The sequence below is a fragment of the Muntiacus reevesi genome, chromosome 3 (genome assembly GCF_963930625.1).
Source record: "Muntiacus reevesi chromosome 3, mMunRee1.1, whole genome shotgun sequence".
In the NCBI taxonomy this organism is placed as follows: Eukaryota; Metazoa; Chordata; class Mammalia; order Artiodactyla; family Cervidae; genus Muntiacus; species Muntiacus reevesi.
The window spans coordinates 80,741,085-80,768,707 of record NC_089251.1 but is presented as its reverse complement, the minus strand read 5'-3'; the positions used below and the strand labels follow the sequence as shown (position 1 = coordinate 80,768,707).

Genomic DNA, 27,623 nt, shown 5'->3' with positions numbered 1-27,623 from the left:
ACTACCACAGTTAGCTTAAAAGAATAGTTATATAGATACAAAAAACCTATATGAACCATTGATATATGTATTTATATATAACATATATATTATACAAGAAATACTTCATATATTAACAATATATTTTATATACTTATATACTATATATTTATTATATTAGATTTATATAAGTATTTTATACATTAACAATATATGTTATATACACATATCTCTCCTAGATTTATTTATATACATAAGTATATGTATACATGCATATATAAATATATATCTCCTAGATCCATCTAGAAGGAGGCCTAGAAGACGTGATACACCAGTAAGAACAAGTACTCCCATAACCCAGATCTTGGTTTCTCACAGTACTCTTCAACATAAAGAATCTGGGGTCCTTGAAGAAATGCCTCATCATAAGGTTGGGGCAGGGAATATACATGATAAGCCTGAAGCACTTTATATTGCCAGGAGTAAGGAAGTATTAAAAACCAAATGATAGGGACACATCAAAGGGACACAGGAGACAACCTGAAGGAGCTCCCAATGACCATGCTGGAACAACGTGAGCAATCTGAGCACTGGATTAGAATCCACAATATAAAATAAGTACTGATAAATACACACTGATATACAAAATAACTGAGGGGCAAAGATACAAATCTCCATACAGAAAAGCTCCAAGTAATTTACGGAGCTACTCCTCTCCCACAAAGATGAGGTTTAACTAGTCACCCTCTAAGTTGGGGCTATGTTTAATGATTTGCTTTCAGACAGCGCAACATGATAAAGTGGGAAGTGACTTACAATGAGGAAACCTGGAAAACATCACCAAGGCCAGGTGATCAAGGTTAACATCACCAGTGATAAGTCAAATTAATAGCATGGGTATTTCATCCTCCCCAATAATTCATACTCCAGTCTAACCATGAGAAAATCATTAGATACAACTAAACAGAGACACACACTACAAAATACCTGATCAGCACTCCTCAAAACTGTAAAGGTCATCACAAACAAAGTCTGGGAAACACAATGACAAAATATAAGGTGGCATCCTGAATGGAAGCCTGGTACAGAAGAGAAGTTAGGGGAAAGCCAGTGAAATCCAAATAAGAGGTAACGTTCAGTTAACAGTGATGAACCAAAGTTGGTTCTTATAGTTGTGACAAATGTACCATGGTCGTGTGAGATGTTAACAAAAGGGGAAAATGGGAGAGGAGTTTACAGAAACTCTCTACTATTTTTGTAACTTTTTAAAATCTAAAAATAGTCTAAAATAAGTTTAAAAAAATATATCAATTAAGCCAAAGAATTAAAAGATAAACTAAATTTTAAAAATGGTATGAGTGTAAAAAGGTGAGTTTAAGCCTTGTCCAGATAAACAAAAAGGTATTTATCTCCTAAAACAGCTGATCATATCAGGTAAATTAATAACTTTTACAAATAATGCTGCTAAAAAAAAAACTAGACCCTTTTGCTGCCATATAAAATAAGTTTGGTTTCCAGAGTTTTCTAAAACCCACCAAAATAAGTTAAATTATATTTTTAGAATACTTTGTCTAAAGTCTTATAAAACACAGATTTAAATTTTATACCTTTTATATGATCACTTATTATAAAACAATACAGGTTATGTAATTATAGAAATGTTCTTTAAAATTTAATCCAAATACTATAACATGATAGAAACAGCCAAGGAAATCTCAATATGAACCTACTGTAAAAATAGCAACTCTGCCCAGTAATTAACAGTAACCTTCAATTTTGGTTTTTTGAAAGAAAAAAGTCTGTAAAGCCTCATGTAACCACAGTTTACTTTAGGGAAAAAACAGCAAAAAAACCCTCAACATTCCAAATTAAAACATCGTATGCGATTAGCAGACTCCAGTAGTGAAGCAGATGAACATCAAAGCACTAACTAGAAACATGAGAACCCCAAAGAAAAATGTCAACATAATGATTATGAAATAAAAATGACAATGACTGGTTGACCTATGACTGCTCAAGCTGAAAGGCATACAAAAAGTAAACATAGCTCTGTGTGTGGCCTGTTTCTGTAAAAGGCTTTATAGTCTCTATTCAACCCTCTTTAAAGGTCTGGGGTTTGAGTTTTCATTAAAGAGAGGAAAGGTGGAGGAGCGGGGATGGGGACAGTCCACCTGAGTTTCCCATCACTGGCACCCTCAATGTTCTCCACCTTTCATGGACTCTGTCACCTTACGGATGTTGTGGTGGGAGAGCGGTGTGAAGCCTCCCATGTAGGGACACTGGGAGATCATAAGCCACCAACTCCTGAGGTCCTGGAAGGAAAACAGGAATCCAAAAAAGGATTTTAAGAGTGCACAGGTGTTGAAAGAAACCTTTGATTACAACAATGGTGGGTCATTTCTCACGATCTTTCCATTAGTCTTGGATGTTTCAACTAGAACATATTCAGGAACCTGTAATACCAAAACTTTCCCTAAATACCGTAACTTTCACATACATGTATATTATGGCACAGGTCTTTCATGGCATATTTCACTCCCTCCCTCAAATGTGACAGCTCAAAATAAAGACTGAAACCATGAATCCTGAATCCTTTGAACATTTTTAAAAATGAGGAGGAAGTTAAATGAGGGCTCTTCTTCATTTGAAACCTCTAAGCAAAAGATGTCCTTTCTCTTGGCTCCCATTACTGAAGAAATCTCATTGTCACATTCACTTTTTCTTTCTTTACCACATCTCCCCCCTGGTCCCTTCAGTTCTGCTAGTCTACCACTTGGGGGGAAGGGGGAGGAGATGACACAACATCTTTCCACTTAAACTGATTATCTCAATCAATCTGTCCAAACTCCAACTATACAGCGTGCTTTATTCAAGTTTCCCATCTCTTCAGGCTACCTATGCCCCAAACTTCCCGTGTCATTAATCTAATTCACATTATTATCATTCATTCTTGGACTGTTTGCACAGAACCATGCCTAGGACTTAGTGAGTACTCCATAAATGCTGTTTGCTATTATTATAATTACTGCTCTCATTAATATCCAATATTCCCCATTATTCTCGTTTGATGCAGTTTGACCTATTTCCTGCATGATCCCTTCTTGCTTACCCCCCACCCTCAATCTGGTCTTCATTTTCCAATATTCATTTCAACTGCAATGTTGTTTCACATCACCTATTAAATCTAAAGCACATTTTAGAGACCAACTTTCATTCTGTTTCTTCTAGAAAGTTACAACCGTTTTCTAATCTTCTGTAAGTCTATCAAGAATCACATAATTCAATAAATAATAAAAAAAAATGTTCCATGTTAATGCTGGAATTAAATTACATAGTACATCCATACCCTGGAGTAGGAAACAGTAAACCACTCCAGTACTCTTGCCTGGAAAATCCCATGAACAGAGGGGCCAGGCAGGCTACAGTCCATGGGGTCACAAAGAGTTTGACACGACTGAGCGTGCACACACACACATGCCCATATCTACCCTGCCACCTCCCTGAGAAGAGGACTCACATCTTCTGCATCAGCCATGGTAGAGAGTTCAGCAGAGATGCTCAGTAAGTACCCCTGGGGAAAACACTTAGAGAAGGATATAAACGATATGGCATTAGGAGGAAGTAACATGATCAAACTCCTCAACAAGACTACAAAAGATGTCACCATCTTCTCTTATTTTCTGAATCACCTGTAAACAGGATATTTTGCCAACCACTCTAAACACTCCAGAAAACAACTCTGCAGACAGCAACTACATTCTCCTAACCGGATCCAATGAACTCCCAGTCCTTACTTCCCCTAGTTGTATGCTATGTGTGCGGTGCATGCTAAGTCGCTTCAGTCGTGTCTGACTCTTTGCAACACTATGGACTGCAGCCCACCAGGCTCTTCTGTCCACAGGATTCTCTAGACAAGAACACTGGAGTGGGTTGCTATGCCCTCCTCCAGGGGATCTTCCTGACCCAGGGATCGAACCTGTCTCTCTTATGTCTCTTGCACTGGCAGGCAGGCTCTTTACCACTAGTGCCACCAGGGAAACCCTATTCTATGCTATATCTGACTCCAAAGTACTGGATACCACTCTAATTATCTCAAACTACCCCTGTGTGAACACAGACAGTTACAGAGGGAAGACCACGTGAAGACACCAGGAGAAGACAGTCATTTATATAAGACAAGAAGAAAGGCCTTAGAAGAAACTAACTCTGCTAAAAATCCTTGATCTCAGAACTTCTAGCCTCCAGAGCTAGTAGGAACTCCAAGAAAATAAGTTTCTGTTCTTTAAGACATCCAGTCTATGATACTCTATTTTGACATCCCTAGTAAGCTAATACAAGAATCCCAAAATAGACCCAAACAGATACAGTCAAGTCACCTTTGTCAAAGGAATAACGGTAATTAGATGGAAAAAGGATGATCTTTTTAACAAAGGGTATTCAAACAACCTGACATCCACATGCCCCCCCCCCAAAAAAAAAATCTAGACACAGATCTTAACATCTCTCACAAAAATTAACTATTTCAAATAGATCAAATTGACCTAAATGTCAAATGCAAAACTAAAGAAGTTCTGGAAGAGAAAATTTAGGTGACCATGGTTTGGGTTTGGCAATGGGTTTTTAAATAACACCAAAGGCATGATCAATGAAATAATCAGTAAGCTGGACTTCACTAAATTAAAAACTTCTGCTCTGCTAAAGACACTGTGAAGAAATGAAAAGACAAGCCACAGACGGGAGAAAATAACTGCAATACATATATCTGATATAGGGGTTGTACCTACAATATACAAAGAACTCTTAAAACTGTTAGAAGACAAACAATCCAATTTTTAAAAAGACAAAAAGACCTGAACAGACACCTCACCAAACAAGATATACAGATGACAAACAAGCACATGAAAAGATGATCAAGGTCCCAGGGAACTGCAAATTAAATAAGATAACCACACTACAGGCCTATGAAGCTAGCCAAAATCCAAAAGACAGACACCACCAAATGCTGGCGAGGCTGGGGAGCAACAGGAGCAGGACTCATTGCTGCCTGGAATACAAAATGGTATAGTCACTCTGGAAGCAAGTTTGACAGTTTTTCCACAAAGCTAAACATAGTCTCACCACACAATTCAGCAATTACACTCCTCGGTATTTGCCCAAAAGAGTTGAAAAGTTATGTCCACACAAAAATCTCTGTCCACAGATGTTTATAGCAGGGAGGAAAAAAAAAAGCCCCTTCAGAATTCAAAACCAAGAGCCTGCTACTCATTTGGGCCTGGAGTTCAAAGCTGCATTACACATAAAGTATGAGAAATTCCAAACTGAGCATTTAACATAAAGGTTAGTTCCAGACCAATGAGACTCATGAAGTTCCCAGTAGGAGTGAAAGCAAAACTATTTTGGAAGGACATTCCCATATAACTTGAGCCACAAAAGATTCTCACAGAAATTTCAGATGAATTAAAAATTAAAATAAAAATTCACCACAAGGGAGAATCAACAAACACAACAAACCAATACACAGAAAGCTCAACATCACCCCCACCCCAAATCTGAAAAGCAGGACAGTAATCTGAAAAAGAAATGTTAGTAAGTATGTTAAGATAAGAAGGGGTCAAAACCCTAAGAACAAGAAACTATGCAAAAAAGAATAAACAGACTTGAAAAAAATAATAAAACAGAGCTTCTCGAAATATAATTATTAAAGCAACTGAATCTGCTCTGGACTGAACTGTCCCCTCCCCCCAATTCATATGCTGAAACCCTAATCTCCATGTGATGGTGTCTGGAGACAGGGCCTTGGGCAGATAATTAGGTTTAGATGAGGTAATGAGACTGGGGGCCCTCACCGGGCACCGGTGCCCTTAGAAGAAGAGATAAAGAGAGCTTCGCTTTCTCTCTGCCATGTAAGCACACAGCAAGACAGCAGAGGAGGGCCATCCACAAACCAAGAACGGAGCCCTCACCAGAAACCAACTGAGCTGGCACACCCTGACCTAGACTTCTAGTCTTCAGAGCCGTGACAAAGTAAATTTCTGTTGTTTAAGTCATCCAGTCTATGGTATTTTGTTTTTGCAGCTGGAGCTGACTAAGACAGAATCTAAATAACCAAGGCTTAAATAGTTTGACCATCAAAATAAGAGATAGTGATTAATTAGAACTCAATAAATAAGAATCTTTAAGTCCAAAAATAAATAAATGGAGACGCAAACGGACAGGAGTCTGGCGGGCCACAGTCCACGGAGTTGCAGAGAGTCGGGCACGACTAAGAGACGAAGCAGAGCAAAAGCTCTTCATCACCACAGAGCGTCAACCAATAAAGACAGAAGAAAGTAATGGAGCTAGAGCACCACTATTTTGCAACCATCGTAATAATAGTTCGAGTAAGAATCATCAATGGAAGCTAAAACTAATGTGTGTAAGTTAGATGAAAAAGAAGGTATTATACAGTCTCACAGTATCTCCCCACAAATTACTTATTAACTACAAAAAGAAAAAAATAGTTAACTTTGTAGCAGTGAAATCTGGCAGACCCTTGTTAATCAAATGATCAAAACTAACATTAATAAAGGGACAAATCAACATCATGTGCCTCCTGGTATGATTCACTGAGTACACATCATCACTTACACACTTTTCTGCCCAAAATGTGTAACCTGATTTAACCAAAAGGAAACACCAGACACTCCAAAAATGAAGGACATTCTACAAAATAAATGACACATACTCTTCAGAAATGTCAGTGTCTAGGAAAACAAAGAAAGGCTGAAAAACTATTCTAGATAAGGAGAGACTGGAAAGTCTTGAAAACTAAAAGCAGTTTCTAAACTAGCAGGCAAAATGCTCTTACGGACATTATTAAGACTACTGACGAATTCTGAATAAGGTCTACAGATCAGATAGTAGTATTAAATTAAAAGTCTGACCTTGTGGTTTAAGTGAAAATATGTGAGAAATAATATGAGTTGTATATACATAAAGGAGCATGATGCCTGTAATTTACTCTCAAATGGTTCACAGAAAAATACTGGGTGAGCCAAAATGTTCGTTCAGGTATTTGCTTAGGATGCTATGGAAGAACCCAAATGAACTTCTTTTTTTGGCCAACCCAATAATATGTGTGCATACATATATATACATATATATATAGAGAGAGAGGAAAAAAAAATGGCAATGCAAATGTGGCCAAGTGTTAACCATTGGTGAATCTGGATAAGGGTATAAGAGAGTTCTTTGTATTATTCTTGTAATTTTCCCATGAGTTCAAATAATTTTTTTTTTAAGGCAACAGAAATTCTGAGTAGCTGATGAGACATAGACACAATCGAAGATACTAAAGGTATGAACCATACTATAAGACAGAATACAGAGCTGAAAAATCATCATGTCATGTAACATGATGAAATAGAAAAGTATACAATAGCTCTAAAGAAAAAAATGATAGGAAAAAAATAATCATCAAAGATATGCCATCTTAGGATTTTCCAGAACTGATGAAACAAATATTTTTATTTAAATCCACATCTAGAAACATCAGTGTAACACCAGAGTCAAAGAAAAAAATCTTAAAATCAATTAGAAAGAAAACACTGGTTATTAGCAAGCTACAAGGAAAAAGAAATTGACAACAGACTTCTTACCATCAACAATAGAATACCGTCAAAGTTCTGAGAGAAAGTAATTGCTCACTTAGCTATACTACACTACATTATAAAAGTTAAGACAAAAATAGTGACACTTATTGAAAAAAAGAGACTGAGTTTAACCTTACACAGTCGAAGGGAGAGGGGAGGGAGGAATAACAATCTACCAAATAATGCCAAACAGGAAGAAAACTGAAGCCGGAGTGACACAGTAAGATGCCAAGACACAATAGTGAGCAAAGAAACTGAAAACCATATGGCTGAATGTAAAATAGCACTGTATGTATAAAGCAATGATAGTAAACACTCATCTGGGAGACAAAAAAAGCAGTGTAGAACCAAACTAACAGACAACACAAAACAGAAAGGCGGTAATTGAGCTGAATCATTCTGAAGTCCATGTACTGACCAGAAAGAGAATAAAGATGCATTAACCTTATTATCCACGTTGAAATTTTAAACCAGAAGTATAAAAATAAAATGTATAAAAATAACTTTTAGCCCAACAGAGGGAAAAGGGAAGAAATAAAACTCATCCAGTAGTGACCTAAGATGGTTAGAAAGACAAGACTGGCCCTAACGAATTTGGAAAATATACTGTAGTTCAAATGAGTAGCACATTTTCCGAGCATTTATTTGTCTGTTATCTTGGATATCTGAAACATTATCTATCACATCTCAAAATATGAACTCTCACTTTAGTCAGAATGTCTATTACCTCTTTGCTCACTTAGGTCCCACAGTTATATGTTTATACATACCTACTCCTTTGGAATGGCTTCACTCACAAATGAAAAGTTTTCTCTCTACAAATGAAAACTTAAGTTATTTCTTTGACTCCCAGGTCAGATTCATTCTTCCTGGAAGTCCTTACTAAATTAACGCCAACTTACCTTTCCCTTAAATTGAATTTTCTATAGTATTTAAAACATGTTATTGTTCTTTTAATTGTTCAAATACCACCTTAGAAATGTTCCTTAGATGTTCCATTTCAGGCATAATTTTGTGCTTGCTTCGGCAGCACATATACATTTTAGTCATAATTTGTTTCCTTAATCAGATTATAAGCTCCTCAAGATCAGAAAGAATTCTTTAGGATTTTCTAAACAATCAAGCACAATGTTGTTTGTTTTTCTCTTAAGGATGAAGTAAACTTTTATTTTCCTTTAATAAGCACAAAATATTAATTCTGCAAAATATGCACCAATTCATCTCATACATAAGGCTCTAAGGACTTTGTTTTAATCTAGTGGACAGCTTTTTAAATTCATTTCCCCTGTTTTCATTTTGCCAATTTTAATAAGAGTCCATATGCTCAGGGCTAAAAATGTTCAAGGTTAAATCAAAGGAAGTCAGACACCACTAGTACAGTGAAGATTTTAATAAAAGCTGAAACTGTGGCTCACATTACACATACTGCACCACTATGAAGAAATATTACATAATAGCTAGCTTTTACTGTATTAGTAGAGAAAGCAAATGATGAAATTTATAAATAAGGCAAACATTAATAAGCTAAAGGAGAGCTAAATAAAGGGAGAGAGATACCATATTAACAGATCACAGGGCTCAGTACTGTTAAGATCTCAATTTTCCACAAACTGAACTGCAGATTCCACGTAATCCCAATAAAATCTCAGTAGGTTACATATGGGATAAAATGTCACAGAATTATGGACACAGATATGAAAAAATGAGTGCATGCAAAAAGGGGTGAAATTTACTAAGGTCCAATTAATTGCATTGTGTCAATCCATCTTCCTGGTTTTGCTAACACACTATAGTTGGGCAAAAATATCAACACTGGGGGAAGCTGGGGGTTGGGTCCATGTGATCTCTTTGTCCTTTTCCCCCCCCACTTCCTGTGAGTTTTTAATCACTTCAAAATAAAAAGTTAAAATCTCAGAAGTCTTTTGAAATCATTGAAATGCTGACTCTAAAATCTGCATGGTAAAAATAAAGGACCCAGAATACATAAAACACTTTTGAAAAGCGGGGATCAAGCTGAAGGACTCACTGTGTGAGTGCATGCTAAGTTGCTTTAGTCGTGTCTGGCTCTTTGCGACCTTATGGACTGTACCCTGCCAGGCTCCTCTGTCCATGGGATTCTCCAGGCAAGAGTACTGGAGTGGGTTGCCATGCCCTCCTTCAGGGGATCTTCTGGACCCAGGGATCAAACATGCATCTCTTTCATCTCTGGCATTGGCATGCGGGTTCTTTACCACTAGCGTCACCTGGGAAGATATCACTACTTGATTTCAAGACTTTCTATAAAGCTATAGTAAGTCCCCAGGTGGCTCAACGGGTAAAGAATCCGCCTGCAATGAGGGAGATGCGCGAGACCTGGGTTCGATCCCTGGGTGGGGAAGATTCTCCAGGAGTACGGCATGGCAACCCACTCCAGAATTCTTGCCTGGAGAATGCACATATGCACAAGCAAGACTGAGGTATTGTTGAAAACACAGCCAAACAGCTCAATGGGACAAGAAAAGTGCAGAATACTACACGTACTGTCAACTGATTTTTGTCAAAGGTGCCAAGGTAATCCACTTGGGATTCACTTATATCACATTCTAGAAGAGCTTTCCAGAAAAGCTTTCATGGTGATAGAATTTAGAACAGGAGTGGAATGGTTGAGGGGGGCAGTGACGCATGACTGAGAAGGGACATAAGAGAATTTCCTGAGGTTAAGGAAACCATCTGCCTTAATAAATGCGTGGGTTGCAGAACTATATATGCCAAAACTCCTCTAACTGAAAAATTTAAGGTCTAAGCATTTCACTCTAAGTAAGCCATAATGAATTTTAAAAATATGCAACAGCATACAAGTTTTGTAAAATATCTGTCTACAAAGAAACATCAAAATACTAAGAATATTCGTCTCTTGGGAGTAAGCTTATCAATCATTTTAATTTTCTTAGAGTTTTCTTATTGTCTATTTTTTTTCTTTTAAAAAATGTACATTATAATCAGAATACAAAAAACTTTTCAAATTTATGCCAGAATAAAAATATCTAGCTCATATTCTACTGCTCTATTCACTAACTCCTTATATCAATTATCCTCCAAATCTGCAGCATTTTTCTTGAGTAGGGCACATTTTGCATCTCCTCCTGTTAATCCCTTAGTAAGCTGGGAGAAAGGTTCTGGCCCTTATCAGCCTCACTTGTCCTAAGACACTGCTAAACAATTGTTATTCTGCACAGAAAAATGAAGGGAAGTCTTTATTATTCCTGTTTCTTTATAGAGTAACCACAGTCAGAAAATAAGGGGGGGGAACCTCACAGATACCTATTTTCTAATAGAGTATTCAAACTGTGAGAGCTCCCCTTCTCAACTTCACTGTCTCTGTAACCTGACGCCATTCTCCCACTAACTGATTTAAACAAGTATTGTAAAACACCTATTACCTGTTCCTCTGCTGCTGCTAAGTCACTTCAGTCGTGTCCGACTCTGTGCGACCCCATAGACGACAGCCCACCAGGCTCCCCCGTCCCTGGGATTCTCCAGGCAAGAACACTGGAGTGGGTTGCCATTTCCTTCCCCAATGCGTGAACGTGAAAAGGGAAAGTGAAGTCGCTCAGTCGTGTCCAACTCCTAGCCACTCCATGGACCGCAGCCTACCAGGCTCCTCCATCCACAGGATTTTCCCGGCAACAGTACTGGAGTGGGTTGCCACTGCCTTCTCCACATGCTCCTCAACGAGGCTTAAAATTAAGTCTTCTCTGAATCGTCTCTCTCCATCCCTGGACTTCGCCACAAAGCCCTGTCAAACTTCTCTCCAAGGTGCTTTTTTTCTGTTCTTCCTTTCTGTTCTTCACTTGTTTGCCTTGTCTGACCCGTTACCATTGACCTTCCTCTTAGATCTCTATGTAACCCTTTAGTACAGTTCTGTGAATCCCTGGAAGTCCCTGGGAGCTCTTTCTGAGAGTCTGAAAAGTCAAAACTATTTTCGTAATAATACTGAAATGCTACTGGCCCCCTTTCACTGTGGTGACATTTGTACTAACAGTACAAAAGCAGTGATGGTAAAACTGCTGGTGAAGTGTCAGTTGTTCAGTCTTGTCCGACTCTTGATGACCCCAAAGACTGTAGTCTGCCAGGCTCCTCTGTCCACGGAATTCTCTAGGCAAGAATACTGGAGTGGGTTGCCATTCCCTTCTCTAGAGGATATTCCTGACCCAGGCATTGCAGGAGGATTCTTTACATCTGAGCCACCAGGGAAGCCCAAAACTGCCGGTGCCTTAGCACAAATCCAGGCAGCAGCCCCACAGCATATAGCAGTCAACTGTATTCTTCACTGCTGCGCACTCACCAGGAAAACACAAACAAACAAACAAACCAACTAGTTTCATTTAAGAATGCCCTTGTGGAAGCATCATTATTAATTTTATTAAATCTTCACCCTTAAGCACTTATTATTTTAATATTCTATTTGATAAAATGCATAAAACACCTCTACATTCCAGGTACACTGGTTATCATCTCAAAGAACAGCACTGGTGATTTTTTTTTTCCATTTATTCTTATTAGTTGGAGGCTAATTACTTTACAATATTGTAGTGGGTTTTGTCATTCATTGACATGAATCAGCCATAGAGTTACACGTATTCCCCATCCCAATCCCCCCTCCCACCTCCCTCTCCACCCAATTCCTCTGGGTCCTCCCAGTGCACCAGGCCCGAGCACTTGTCTCATGCATCCCACCTGGGCTGGTGATCTGTTTCACCATAGATAATATACATGTTTCGATGCTCAAGAACAGCACTGGTGATTGAGTTGCAAACTGGACTAGCCACTTTTTCCACAGTACACTGTTTTTACTTCAGAGACCAACTGACTGACTGTGATTATTCCTGTCTACAGATCTGACATTTTCTTGAACATGAACGAAATGAATTTGTCAGTTCAATGAAAAAACCAACATTTTGTTGCAGGGGATGCATTTAGCACTTTCAAATAGAAACCTGAGTCTTGGAAAACTTGTATCTACCATCGATACTTTAAGCCTTTTCTGATGAGATGAGTGATGATTTGTGGTATTGTGTAATGAAATGTGGCAACCTTGGGAAGGTCTGGATAATGTCGTGAATCCATATTTTTGTGTGGACAATGCATGATGTTAAAAAAAAAATCAGAGGGGGGGGGATCGGGATGGGGAATACATGTAAATCCATGGCTGATTCATGTCAATGTATGACAAAAACCACTACAATATTGTAAAGTAATTAGCCTCCAACTAATAAAAATAAATGAAAAAATAAAAAATAAAATAAAAAGAAAGAAAAAAAAATTATGCATGGTTTACGTAAAAACGATCTGTTTAAAATTCAAGAGAGACCAACAATTAAGTGTTTTACCATAATGGCAGGTCTTGGATTCTACTTTATAACTAATTTTTAATTGTCAAGTTGTAGAGAAGTATCAGAGGAAAATACCCACAATTACCTGAAAAGGCTATTCAAAAATATCCTCCTTTTCCAAAAAAATATGGGCCAGAGACCAGATTTCCTTTACATGTGAACCAAAACAAAATATCCCAACAGGCTGAATGAGGGAGAAGGGAATGGCAACCCACTCCAGTGTTCTTGCCTGGAGAATCCCAGGGACGGGGGAGCCTGGTGGGCTGCTGTCTATGGGGTCGCACAGAGTCGGACACAACTGAGCGACTTAGCAGCAGCAGCAGCAGCAGACTGAATGAAAGAACAATGATAATCTGCTGTCTTCTATTTAACAAAACATTAAAGAGACTTGCAAAATGTATAACAATGCCACTCCCTTCACTAAATTTTTTATTTGGAAAATAGTTATTTTTTATGAAAATGTCATTTATGTTGACATGCAATAAGTTTATTATTTTTTCAAAAAATTAATATTTAAAAAACCCTCAGGTATAATTGCCAATATGGCCAATAGCAATAGATACAATTAACACAAACAACTCTGGTATTATCAACTATTTTTAAGAGTACATAAGGATTCTAAAACAGATTCTATTTAACAGGTATTTCTGCCCTTCCTCTCTGATCCATTCTCATCAAAATTGCCAGAATAATCCTGCGCACGAGTAAACATTATTACATATTGCACAAAAGCCGTTAGTGCTCCCAACATCCTCTCACTTCCTATATACACCATTTTACCTGGAAGTTTATAAATTGGTCCTGCCTTACCTAGCAAATTTTACTTCTCCATGCTCCTGCACGTGGGTCTTCCATGTTAGTCAATCCTTCCTTTCAGTCTCTAAACCTTCACTCCTATAGTTATACAGCTAATGCCTCACCTGGAAAGCACCCGCCATTCCCTCTTCTCTCCCTGTCTCCTCCAATCTAAACTTCTCTTCCTAAGGGGCCAGAAGGCAAAAAGGCCAATGTCTTGAAGGTGAGATTTAAACTATCAGCGGCACATAATCTTTCTAAATTGTGGATCACTACATTGTAATTTATATATTACACAGAAACTGCACTTCAATTTTTTTAAGAAGTGTGCATTTTACGTAATGACGGGAAGATTCTTTGAACAGAAGATGGATGATTTATACAGAAAGAACTTTCTTTACCATCTCAAGTTTCTAAGACGACTTCAAACTAAGCATCTTATTTGGACATACCTAAATTTACGGTCACATCTAAAATTTTTCCAACAGATTTTAAGGATTAAAGGAGGCAATACATTGTATCAGGAATCGAAACCTATAGCCTTGGGTTAAGGCAGCTGGAAATGAAACATGGCATCTTCCAGCCGCATTCCCACCAAAAAAAAAAAAGAAAAAACCTGTAAAAACAAAGCTAAAACAAACATGAACTCATCTCTCAAATCTAAGGTCTTTTGGTACTGGTGAACAAAGTCCTCTTCCTGATTTGAAGTCCAACTTAATCATATTTTCAAAACACAAAAACCAGTATTTAACAGCTACATGTATTTTCTTTTACTAGCTACTAAATTTCTTTATTTTAAAATGACAAGAGTATTCTTACATGCATGTAAGTTATGAACACTGCTTCTTATGCAGAAGATACATTAAACCTATTGATTTAGCTTGCTCCTAATAATAACCCATAATGTTTAATTCAGTTTGTACCCACTGTGGCCACAACTGCAGGTCAAGCCTGATATCATCTCCACTTTAAAACCCGCTGTGATTTCTCCAAACCGGAAATAATGTTCTCCTTCCTCTAAACTTAGGTAGTAGCACATGGTTTCTCTCATGCTGGTTCATTCATTCAGTCCACAAATATTTACTGTGAGTCTAATACATGTTAGGCACTTTTCTATACATTCTGGGGATACAGCCGTGGACAAAACTAAATCACCAGCTTCTTGGGCTTACACCCTAGTGCGGAGAGAAGGGCAATAAGCAAATAAATATAAGGTGACATATGCCACAGTGAGAATTAGGGAGAGTAAGAAGCAGAGCTGCATTTTTTATAAAGCTAATAAAACTTAAAAGTTCAGATCTCCTCACTCTCCTGGGCCTCTAAGAGTGCTGAGAGCTACTGGGACGTGGAGAGCGTTGCTGGTGGGGAGGAGAGGCAGGGTGGGGTGGCAGGAAGCACCCCCCAGCCTCTCTGGTTAAATGCCTGAAGAGCCCTCAGAAGAGAGGGACCCGCCTCTAAGGTTACAGCATTTGCTGGGACGCCTTTTCCAATTCTAAATACTCACTCTCACACCAAACATTCTATTATAATGTATTTGTTTTCTCAGAGGGTACCCAAATTACTGTACAAAGTTCAGGCCCTACAAAATCTGGACACATTCCGGGTAAAGACAGAAGTGTGGAGGAGTTGTTTTTTATAGGATCGTAGGGAACGGGCACATTAAAAGGTGACATTTGAGCTGACACCTGGGGAAACGAAGAAGCAAACCACACAGATATTGGGGGAGGGGAATTTTCAAGCAGACAGCAAGTGCAAAACCACTGAAGGAGCAGCAGGAGGAGCAGAGTAGGTTAGGAAGACAGCAGCAGGAGAAACAGCAACATACAATAATAAATATTATGACTGACAATGAACAATTACTGAGTATTAGGTGACAGTATCGGAGAAGGCAATGGCACCCCACTCCAGTACTCTTGCCTGGGAAATCCTATGGACGGAGTAGCCTGGTGGGCTGCCGTCTATGGGGTCGCACAGAGTCGGACACGACTGAAGTGACTTAGCAGCAGCAGCAGCAGGTGACAGTATTAGAAGCCCCATTTGGGACTTCCCTGGTAGCTCAGATGGTAAAGAATCTACCTTTTCATACTGTTCATGGGGTTCTAGTTAGAACTGAACATGGAACAACAGACTGGTTCCACATCGAGAAAGGAGTGTGTCAAGGATGTATATTGTCACCCTGCTTATTTAACTTCTATGCAGAGTACATCATGTGAAATGCCTGGCTGTATGAAACACAAGCTAGAATCAAGATTGCCAGGAGAAATATCAATAACCTCAGATACACAGATGACACCACCCTTATGGCAGAAAGTGAAGAACTAAACAGCCTCTTGATGAAAGTGAAAGAAGAGAGTGAAAAAGTTGGCTTAAAACTCAACATTCAGAAAACTAAGATCATGGCATCTGGTCCCATCACTTCATGGCAAATAGATGGGGAAACAATGGAAACAGTGACAGACTTTATTTTTGGGGGCTCCAAAATCACTGCAGATAGTGACTGCAGCCATGAAATTAAAAGATGCTTGCTCCCTGGAAGGAAAGTTATGACCAACCTAGACAGCATATTAAAAAGCAGAGACATTACTTTGCCAACAAAGGTCCCTCCAGTCAAAGCTATGGCTTTTCCAGTAGTCATGTATGGATGTGAGTTGGACTATAAAGAAAGCTGAGAGCTGAAGAACTGCTTTTGAACTGTGGTGTTGGAGAAGACTCTTGAGAGTCCCTTGGACTGCAAGGAGATCCAACCAGTCAATCCTAAAGGAAATCAGTCCTGAATATTCACTGGAAGGACTGATGCTGAAGCTGAAACTCCAATACTCTGGCATCTGATGGGAAGAACTGACTCATTGGAAAAGACCCTGATGCTGGGAAAGATTGAAGGTGGGAGAAGGGGATGACAGAGGATGAAATAGTTGGATGGCATCATCAGCTCAATGGACATGAGGTTGAGTAAGCTCTGGGAGTTGGTGATGGACAGGGAAATCCGGCGTGCTACAGTCCATGGGTTCACAAAGATTCGGACATGACTGAGCGACTGAACTGAACTGAAAGAATCCACTTGCTCTGCAGGAGACCCAGGTTCAATCCCTGGGTTGGGATGATCCCCTGGAGGAGGAAATGGCAACCAACTCCAGTGTTCTTGCCTGGGAAAACTCCATGGACAGAGGAGCCTGGTGGGCTACAGTCCATGGGAGTCACAATGAGTTGGCCATGACTAAGCAACAGGCACACACACATGCACACGCACACACACACACTGTCCCAAATACTTTTTTAAGCATCTTCATTTTACAACTGAGGAAACTGAGGAACAGAGAGAAAGATTAGGTAATTGGCTAGTGGGTGGTGAAACCAGGTAGTCTGACTCCAGAAACTACTCTTAAATCACTATGCTGTGCTATAAAGAGGTTGCTTGTCCAGTTTATGAAGTGTCAGGACACTCTCTCTGCCAGTAAGAGATTTCATGTGCTAGAAAAGGAGAAATCAACACGGTTTTGATCTCAAACTATGACAGCTAAAAGTAGGCTCACATTTTATGCCCCTGTACATAAAGCACCAAGTCTTATCCTTTTCACTATTTCACACTCAGTGCCTAGAACCTTTCCTTTCATAGTACAGGTATTCAATGTGGGGCAAATGTTAAATGGACTCTCATGAGAAAATGACTAACTATTCATTCTCAATACAAAACAATTAGATGTACTTTCGAATTCTGGAGCTAAGTACCTCTTCAGGGAATCAGATCCTAACAAAGTCAGATAACCTGTTTGTATCTACAGAAATTATTCAACAATCTGTTCCACTGTCACTTTCCAACTCAAATAAGTACTGAAGTGAGAAAACTCAACCTTAATTTACCTCACTCTATCTTTCTGAAGTTTAAGACTACTTCCTCTGGTCCCTCTTGACACTGTTCTCCATGAAAGTAAAAAAAAGGGCATAACCCTAGACACTCATGTTTTATTTTCTTTCAGCTGTTCTTTTCTAAATGCTAAAGGTCTTCATGTCTTAACTGAGTTTTCCACAAAAGGTCTTACAAATCCTGACTATAATGAAAGAGTGCCTGATGGTATTAACCGGAATGCCTGAAAGATTGCAGTTACGAACAAGTTAACACACAATCCACTGAACACTTGAACATACAAATTAATTTCCTGATTTCACTATCCCGTCTTCAATTCTCCCCTCGGCTTTCAGAGACTCTTTACACAGACCACCACATGGAAGCTACCCTGGAGCTCAGCCTCTCTACAGCCTCTGCTTCAGAGGGAATGACTTCCCAACACACATAGATAAGATCAGTACCAACATTTCCAAAGCAAGTTCTACAAGACACTAGTTCTAAGGATAAGCAATTGGAATTACAGAGAAGAATCCCGTTGTTAAGTAAGTTTGGAGTTTGCTGGGTTAAGCATTGTTTACCAGGTTTGTTAATCGTAGGACTTCCTGGTCTTTGGTATAACTCATAGTCCTGCTTTCCTTGGAGCATCCTGGTCACACTTTGGAAAACACCTATAAAGTCCAGTCTGAAGGCACAGATGATTCCAAGGCTTCAAGACTTAGCCACCTGAGTGGGGACATACTGTGGCATTTGACAAAAGAGGGCTATGAGGCACCTTTGGAGAAAGATGCAGTCTGTGAAGAGGTCAGCTGGAGACAGGAGCTAGAACTCAGGAGAAGGCACAAGCTGGTGGCATCTGGGAGTGTCCACAGGGACCAGGCTAAAGCCACTGAACGCAGATGCTCTCTTAGAACACATGAAAACCGGTGCTTCAAAATCACCCTGCCTCACCCTATCTCCAGCTTTAGTATCCTCTCGAGCTGTAAATCGAGAAAAACATCTGCACACAAAGACTCTAAGGGTAGGGAAAATACAAATTAAATAGGAAAACTACCTGAGAAAAACAGCATAATGCATGTGGAAATCATATTAATGTTAACGAATGTTGGTAATGTGATATGGTATATAACTACCTAACCTCTCCAAGAAATCACTTTCAAATGACAAACCTACAGCTCTCCATTCTTTTCTTTTTTAGGATCACGGACCTCTTTGAAAACGTAATAATACCAAAAGCCATCTCTCCAGAAAAACACACAAATATACAATGTTAAGTCTATTAATTTCAGAGGATTTCAAGGGCTTCCTGAGGCTCAATCAAAGAGCCCCTTTTAGCTGTCAACTCACAGGTCCCTAGGTAACTCTTGCTATAGATACTTCACCTGACAGATAAAACCCAGAGTTATAAGACATTTAAAAGTATTATGACTGTTCTTTTTAAACTATATGTTCATGTACTTTAAGACAGTGCAGTGCATGCTAAGTCGCTTCAGTCGTGTCTGACTCTGTGTGACCCTATGGACTGCAGTCCGCCAGGCTCCTCTGTCCATGGGATTCTCCAGGCAAGAATATTGGAGCAGGTTGCCATGCCCTCCTCCAGGTGATCCTCCTGACCCAGTATCGAACCTGTGTCTCTTACATCTACTTACACTGGTAGGTGGGTTTTTTACTACTAGCATCACCTGGGAAGCCCAAGATAGTGCAGAGGAAATGTATTATCTGTATTTTTTTGGTCTTAAAACAATTAAAACTTGTTGACTGACATAAGTTATTTAACACTACAAACAGAAGGGCAGATGATGGTAGTAATACCTTCAAACTAAAACAGCTCTGAGAGGCGAAATGATTTTACAAGGCTACAGAGCTAATAAATTCCAGCTCTTCCACATCGTGCTGCTGCTGCTAAGTCGCTTCAGTCATGTCCGACTCTGTGCGACCCCACACACGGCAGCCCACCAGGCTCCTCTGTCCCTGGGATTCTCCAGGCAAGAACACTGGAGCGGGTTGCCATTTCCTTCTCCAATGCATGCATGCATGCTAAGTCACTTCAGTCATGTCCAACTCTGTGCGACCCCACAGACAGCAGCCCAACAGGATACTCTGTCCACAGGATTCTCTAGGCAAGAACACTGGAGTGGGTTGCCATTTCCTTCCCCTGCTTCCACATCCTAGCTCAATACTTTATAACCAAAACACAGCACCTTAAATAAAATAAGCGTATTATTATACTGCATAGGCTCTAGCTTTCAAAACAAAAATCCCTTAAAACACCAACCCTCTAAGAATGACTGTACATAATTAGGCCTCTAACTTATATACTTAATCAGATCATTCCATTTTTAGCACCGAAACACTGATAAATTAAGGAGCAAACTACTGAGTTTTGAAAAAAAAATCCTTTAATGCACTCCTCTCTAATTAACACAATCTGCATAAACAAGGAAAATCAAAAGAGCAAAACAAACACCAAAAAAAAAAAAATCTGTTATCTTTATAGCATGAACATGATTATGTATAGACAAAAATACAAACAGTTTAAGCTTTGGGTTGTTCAGCAAACTGGGGATATGATGCCAAAAACCACGTAGAGTTTCTCTGCTTTGGGTCCCTGGTACTAGAAGAGTCTGGCAGGCAGGGATCAAGCATCTATTATATGATGTCCACTTGGCAGAAAAAAAAAAACAGAAAAAAAACTCTACAAAAACAGTGAGGCCTGGCTCACTGGTATACTAACTACTACCTAAAGATCCTCTCTGACTCAGAGTGTAGCTGCAACTAAATGCTGAACTAAGTTGTGTGCCTCTGTCTTCACTTTGATAATACATGATCTGCCCATGTATTAAGTTAAGAATTAAGAATGCAGTCCCTAAAGCAAACTGATTCACCTTCTGGCTTGGCCACTTACTATCTTTGACAGGTTACTGCAACTTCCCCATGCCTTAGTTTCTTCTACTGCAAAATGGAGTTAACAGCAGTGTCTACTTCCATGGGTTGTTTTAAGGATTAGGCAAGTTAATACAGGACGAAGTCTTAGAGCAGTGCCTGGCAAGTAACTCTATAAATGTTAACTTCTATTATCATTACTTTAAACAGATGACAAAATTAATCAACTTATACCTGTACTGCACTTAGATGTCCCCAGGAAATTACAGGCCTGAATTTTCTTTTTTTTTTAAATCATGTGGCTTAACTACCAGTTGTTTTTTCTAAACACAGTAAATACATGGCCAGTTATTCTTGTAAAGAACTGATAAAGAACTTACTGTCCACACCGCCACCTAAGACTGACACATTAGCAAAGTTTCAGTTAACTCTTCATCTCAATACAAGACTTCCCTTAACCAACTCTTAAGTTACCTGAATTCACTCACTTGAACTTTCACAATCACTACAAATTCCAAACACAGCAGTAACATAATGGTTATTCTTACAGTGGCTTCCTAACTGCTCTTCACCTCTGTCCCCCATCTCCACCCTCCACACTGCAGTGGTAAAGCTTGTAAAAATCCAAGTCTAAATTCACTCTTCTGCTTAAAACCCGGCAATGACTCCTTATTGTCCTAGGGAGAAGTCCCACCTCCTCGGAGGACCTAATAAGAGGCCTGCTCAATCTAGGGTCATTCTCCCTCTATGCCTACTCAGGCCATACAGGCCTTCTTTCAAATCCTCACCCTGCCCTTGCGGCCTCCAAGCCTTCCCAGATCATGCTTCTTCTATCTGGCATAATCCCCTCTCCCCAGTGCTTCTGACTCCCCCTGAGGAGAAGAGGTCCCCCCCGGTACATGCTCTACTAGCCCTAATCCTAATCCTCTCTTCTCTGCAGCACAAAAGGAAATTGCAATAAGACAGTTAGTTAAATGGCTGTTTACTGTTGTTCTTGTCCAAAAAATGTAAACAAGTAAGACTTGGGAAGACTATCCCTCTTTTAGTGCTACGACCCAAGTGTTTACATAGACACAGTACCTTATATACAGTGCCAGCCTGCTAAGTTTCTTCAGCTGTGTCCAACTCTTTGGGACCCCATGGACTAGAGCCTCCAAGCTCCTCTGTTCATGAGATTCTCCAGGGAAAAATACTGGAGAGGGTTGCCATTGTCTACTTCAGGGATCGTCCCCACCCAGGGATTGAACCCTCATCTCTTATGTCTCCTCCAAAGGCTGGCAGATTCTTGACCACTAGGCCACCTGGGAAGCCCTTATACACAGTAGGCATACACAAGACACCCGTGCTGTCTATGGAGAAAAGTGGTGAGATGAGTGGGAAGGGAAAGCGACTCATTCACAAAACAAGACTCCTGCAGAATACTGGCTGCATTGTATTGAATATCTAAGTTACCATATGCATTACAAGTGACGTCAAAGTAAAAATCTTCTGCTTAGACGTGGGCAAAACAAAGTGAAGACTCAACTTTCCAAAGTAAACTTAAGTTTCCCTACGCATCCTCAGGTGTTATGTGAAACAGGAGGAGTTCCACTTCAGTTACCAGTAAGAAGATACACAACCAAATCAAGACTGCTGCCACATTTGGCATGAGCGTCCTCTTCTTGGCAGCCTCTGCGAGGCCAAGAGTTGAGCTGGCCAAGGAAGCATGATTTATCTCCCACATTTAGAAGTGGTCCCTCTACAACAGGAATGCTATGCTACTAATGGACTTTGAATCCTAACCTTGTCAAACCAGTACCTCCCTTAAGTGTTCGAGTCACTTAAAAAAAAAAAAAGTGTTCCAGTGTTCAATTCACTTAAAAAAAAAAAAAAAGAGAGTTGAATCCTGTGTCACTGACAGAAACAAGTTTAATAAGGTATCACAATCCAATTTTAGTTGGAGAAAAAGTTGCTCTTTCGAAAGAAAGGGAGAAAGGAGTCATGCTAACCAGACCCCTTCTACAAAAGAAAGTCATTACTTGGAAAATGGAAAGAAACTGGTATGCGGATGCTAAGAAAAGAAAGGTGGATGAGACTGCCCAGAGTAATGACCATCGCCGGGCCTGGTGGGCAGCTGATGCCAACCCAGCGCGGAATATCCCGGGTCCGTGCAGAGCACGCAGGTTTGACACACGCCAAACCCCTGCCGTCCGGCTGGTCGCACTGCCCTTGCCAAAGCAACAAACGCGGAGACCCTCTCAACGGGGTCAAGAGCAGAGCTGCCGCCGCCGATCAGCGCTTCCCGGGAAACGCGCGTCCGGGGCAGATCCAGGTAAGGACGCGGGGGTCTCGGGGTTAACCGTCTGGCCCTTTGTTCGCTGCACGGCCGCGGAGCCCTGGGCGCCCGCCGCGCCTCCTCCCCCACCGCTCTCGGGCGCCGACAGGCTGGGCGGACTCCGGCGCCCCGGCTCGCCGGCGCCCCCCGCCCTCCCCGCGGCGGGTCAGCGCCCCGCGGCCTCGGCGGCGCGCGGCCCCTCGCCCTCACCTTGTAGACGTCGCCGTAGGTGCCGCTGCCGATGCGCTGAATCAGCTCGAAGTCCTCCTGCGGGTTCCGGCGGGACAGATCGAAGCCGGGGTTCATGGCGGGCCCCGGGTGCCCCCCGCCTCCCTCCCGGCCAGGGGAGGGGGGGCGCTCAGGGGGCCACACGGAGAGTGGGAGCCGCGGCCGGCCCCCGGCTCCCCCCGGCGGTCACAATTGCCCGGCTCCACGCTGCGGCCGCCGCCGCGGACGACAACCACCGGCCTAACCGTCCCCGCCCCCCGCAGCCCGCCGCGGCGCCGATCCCGGGTCACACCCACACGGAGCGGAGGACGCTCGCAGCCCCTAGCTCGGGGTGAAACTCCAACATGGCTTCCGCCTTGGCCGCTCCTCCCCCTCCCCTTACTCCGGCTCCGCCACCCTCCTCCCCTTTTCCCGGCTCCCGCCCGACTGCGCAGCCGCGATCCCGGAGGGAGCGCTCCCCGGCCCCGCGCGCAGCCCGCCCCGTGCGCGCTCCGGCTCCGCGCGCCTGCCGGGCGCCGGCGGGTGGCCGGGCCCTACCGGCCCAAGCGGCCGCGGCCTCCCGGGGTGGCGGACCAGTGTGCGGCCGCCGCCAGCCAGGCCGCGCCAGAAAAGCTCGCCTGCCCCCGGGACCGTGGGTGGGCACAGGCCGACAGGGGCGCCTGTTCGCTTGTCATTCCCCCAGCGACAAAGTTTGACGTCGCCTCCTTAGGCTCTCATCCTGAGCAGGTAGTAGTTTGAATTTGCAGATAGTGTCTCGAACTTTTTTTTTTTTTTTTGAGACGCAACCAGAAATAGGACACAACCGAATACCATAGACTTTCTGGGATTGCTGGCAAGGTGTCCTGAGGAAAGCCCCTGAAAAAAGTGAACTGTGCTGACTCCGACCCCCGACACTCGGGCGGGTGGAGTTGATCTGCCGGGGTGCCAAAGAGGACGGGCCAGGAGGGCGGCCAGGGTGGCAGGTGGAGTAGGAGGCGGTGGGAAACACGCCGAACGCATGGAGGGCGTGGGAGACAGTCTAGAACTAAAGCAGCGCTTGACCATCAGCTTCACTCAAAAACCCAAAGCTCCACCCTGCTTAAGACCCAGATTGCATCCCATTGCATGCCATGTATGTGGACACCAGTTCCAACTTATTGGCTGTCCAAGAAAACTTGTGGGTATCGAGGGTTAATTTTTCGTTCTCAGGAAACTACCCATTGTGTTAGTTGCTCAGTCCTGTCGACTTTTCGCAATCCCGTGGACTGTAGCCCGCCAGGCTCCTCGGTCCATGGGAATCTCCAGGCAAGAATACTGGAGTGGATTGCCATGCCCTTCCCCAGGGAATCGTCCTGACTCAGGGATCAAACCTGTGTCTCCTGTCTCCTGCATTGGCAGGCAGGTTCTTTACCCCCAGGGCCACCTGGGAAGAGCCCACTGGGCATTTCCAACAGCAGTAATCAAGTAGATCTGTGACGGCCTTGTCCGAAGTACCACTTGGGAGTTTTGCTTCAGAAATGCTTTCCTGATACCCTTAGGCACCGCACCCTCTGACCATCAGTATTCTCTAATGGCTCCGAGGCTCCCTGAGAAGCTAGGTCTTGTCAAACCTGTTAAGGATAAAATTGTTCAGTTGCTCAGTAGTCTGACTCTTTGCGTCCTCATGGACTGCAGCATGCCAGGCTTCTCTCTCCTTCACCATCTCTCAGAGATGGCTCAAACCCATGTCCATTGTGTCGATGATGCTATCCAACCACCTCATCCTCTGTTGCCCTCTTCTCCTGCCCTCGATCTTTCCCAGCATCAAGGTCTTTTCCAATGAGTTTTGGCTCTTCACATCAGATGGCCTAAGTATTGGAGCTTCAGCTTCAGCATCAGTCCTTCCAATGAATATTCAGTGTTGATTTCCTTTAGGATTGACTGGTTTGATGTTCTTGCAGTCCAAGGGACTCTCAAGAATCTTTTCCAGCACCACAGTTTGAAAGCATCAATTTTTCAGCGCTCAGCCTTCTTTATGGTCCAACTCTCACTGGGAAAAACTATGTGTGCGTTAGTCGTTCAGTCCCGACTCTTTGCAACCCCATGGACTGTGGCCTGCCAGATTCTCGGTCCATGGGATGAAAGACCATATAAGTATCATCAAATGATAGTCAAACGAACTAAACTGCTTCATTTTTATCTTTTCAATGCCTTTGCTTACAGTAAGATTGAATGTTTACTAAATTCTCAAAGTTGTTTGTTGACTAAAAGATGTTGGGAAATGACCATCTCTTCGCCTATACAAGTAGACTCAATTGTCTAGTTTTTAATTATTTGAAAGCATCAGTACCATTAGAATATTATACCATGAACTTATTACTTAAATTGCCACTGTATGAATACTTACCACTGGGTTTTTTTTCTAGATGAATCTACCCTAAGCCTCTGGTATCTTCAGAATTAAACTCCTGACTATAAATGTTATTCCATGGCCAACGGCCCTGTTTTGGGTCTGTTTAAGGCACTTGCCCAGAGTGCATACCTTTCTTCAGCCTGTCCACTTTTGGAGAATTGTTTGGCTTCTTTAAGTCAAACATGAAGATAATTAGCCCAGGGTTTAGATAAGCAGATCTAATAAACTATCCCAAATAGGAACCAGTTCTGCTCTCCTTCTCTGCCTTTTTAAGCTGGAAAGACAAAGTCTCAGGATTGAACTCGCTAAAAAGAACATTCTAATGGTTTCACTGTTTTGTTTGTGAGGATTATCATCTGTGGAGATAACTTTGTATTTGCATCGCTAATAGACTTCTTTCAAAGGGAAAAGACATTTCAGTAGAGTTGGAACAGTCTTTAAAGTTTTGTTTGTTTCATTTTGGCAGGGCCAAACTAGTCCTTTTGAAAAGACATGGATTTGTATGTAAGGGCCTGATTTGCCATGTGGGTTACAACATAAATAAAAGGACTTTTGCAGTCAACAAAGAATAAAATATTTTGTTCTTTCTAATACTAATACATACATACTGTCCAAACTGATTTTTTTTTTCTATTCTAACACTTCTCATCTTCGCTAGAAATAACACTAATGATCACACTTTCTTTGAATCAGAGAGATAGCTTCCCTCCTCTATGATTAGAATCATCCTTAGAAGTCATAAACTGCTTCTAAAGCATCTCTCCCTATTTACTACTGCTTGAATACCTTCATTAAAAGGGAACTTACTGCCTGCAATGCAGGAGATGCATGTTCAATCCCTGGGTCAGAAAGATCCCCTGGAGAGGGGAATGGCAACCCTTTTCTTGCCTGGAGAATTCGGTGGACAGAGGAGCCTAGTGGAGTCCACGGGGGTCACAAAGAGTTGAACACAACTGAGTGACTAACACACACTTACTGCTTCTGAAGCACCCCACTTTATTGTAAGATAGTGTTAGTAGATAATCATATAACAATGATAGAAAAAAGCAATATCTATCCTTACCAAGTACTTACAGGGTGTCAGGCCCTGAGTCAAGTTCTTTCCGTGTATTATCTCATTTAAATCTCACAACTTGATGACATAGATATTATTATCTCCATTTTTTGTTGCACAGACAGTAAAGTGCTCAAGGTAACAGAGAAAGCTGAAATTTGACTAAATGTAGTACTACGCAAAGGCCAGGCTCTTAGTCACTAATTTGTAGTTAAACTATACTTTAGACAATTTCTCTCATGCTTAACCAGAATCTGCCTGCCTGTTACCCATTTCGAGTCAGTGGTTATTAGATTCTAGTGGAATAGATAACAAAGAAAAGCCATGGTGACTGCCCTCAAGGAATTTGCAGGATCCAAAACAGTGTGAGAAGCACAGGGGAAGGACATAAACATTGACCGGAAGATGTAGGAATGATGCTAAAGCTAGATTTTGAAAATACATCAGAGTTTGCCCGACAAGGGGGGAAATGGTACACTCCAAGCTGGCCATTTAGCCCCAGGCCCTTAAAGTGCCCATCCATGTAAGCATCACACAGTAGGGAGCACACGAAGGCTAAGATGGACTGTAACAGTTGCTGCCGTATCCAGACCACCCTTCTGTTAGTCTGTCCTCATGGATCTGTGGCTTAGAAATTCTTTGGGCTCCACACCAGCTTTCAGTTTTATCCTCAGGACCTGCTGTCTAATAACTCATTGGATCCACTTCTTCAGCTTTTAACCTTATAACTTCATTCACATTTTCAGTACACCACCAGCTCAGGGAAAGGAATACTGAGGTACCTTAACTCAGAAAAGACCCAGTACAGCCAAGCCATCCATGGGAGAGGAGAATCAGACCCCGACATGTCTGTGAAACAAGGTGGCAGAGCATTGCAGGAGATTTTATAGCCTAGACTAGCACAACTCTGAGTCTGGTTGCTAGGGTTCAAATCTTGTCTCACTTTCCTACTGAACAACCTTGGGAAGTTATTTCAAACAGGAGCAATTATGAAGAGTTGCAAAGAAAATAACGTGTAAAAGTCAGTAGTGCCTGGCACCATAGTAATCCCACAAAGTATTAATTACTGTTGTTTTGAGTACATTTTAGAATGTTTTAAAGGGAAACAGTCATGAGGATCCAGTCCCATCACTTCATGGCAAATAGATGGGGAAA

The 27,623-nt window shown here is 41.5% G+C and overlaps 1 protein-coding gene across 2 annotated transcripts in view; it reads right to left on the bottom strand.

Annotated features, from left to right (window-relative positions):
- The window catches only part of MAP4K3 (mitogen-activated protein kinase kinase kinase kinase 3), a 173,654-nt gene extending 150,272 nt beyond the window's left edge, over positions 1-23,382 (bottom strand). For both annotated transcript variants that reach the window (XM_065929388.1, XM_065929390.1), the window contains exon 1: positions 23,026-23,382. In XM_065929388.1, coding sequence (XP_065785460.1) covers positions 23,026-23,121 — 96 coding nt within the window. In that variant the 5' untranslated portion in view covers positions 23,122-23,382. The remainder of the gene's footprint in view (positions 1-23,025) is intronic.
- Between the last annotated feature and the right edge of the window lie 4,241 nt (positions 23,383-27,623).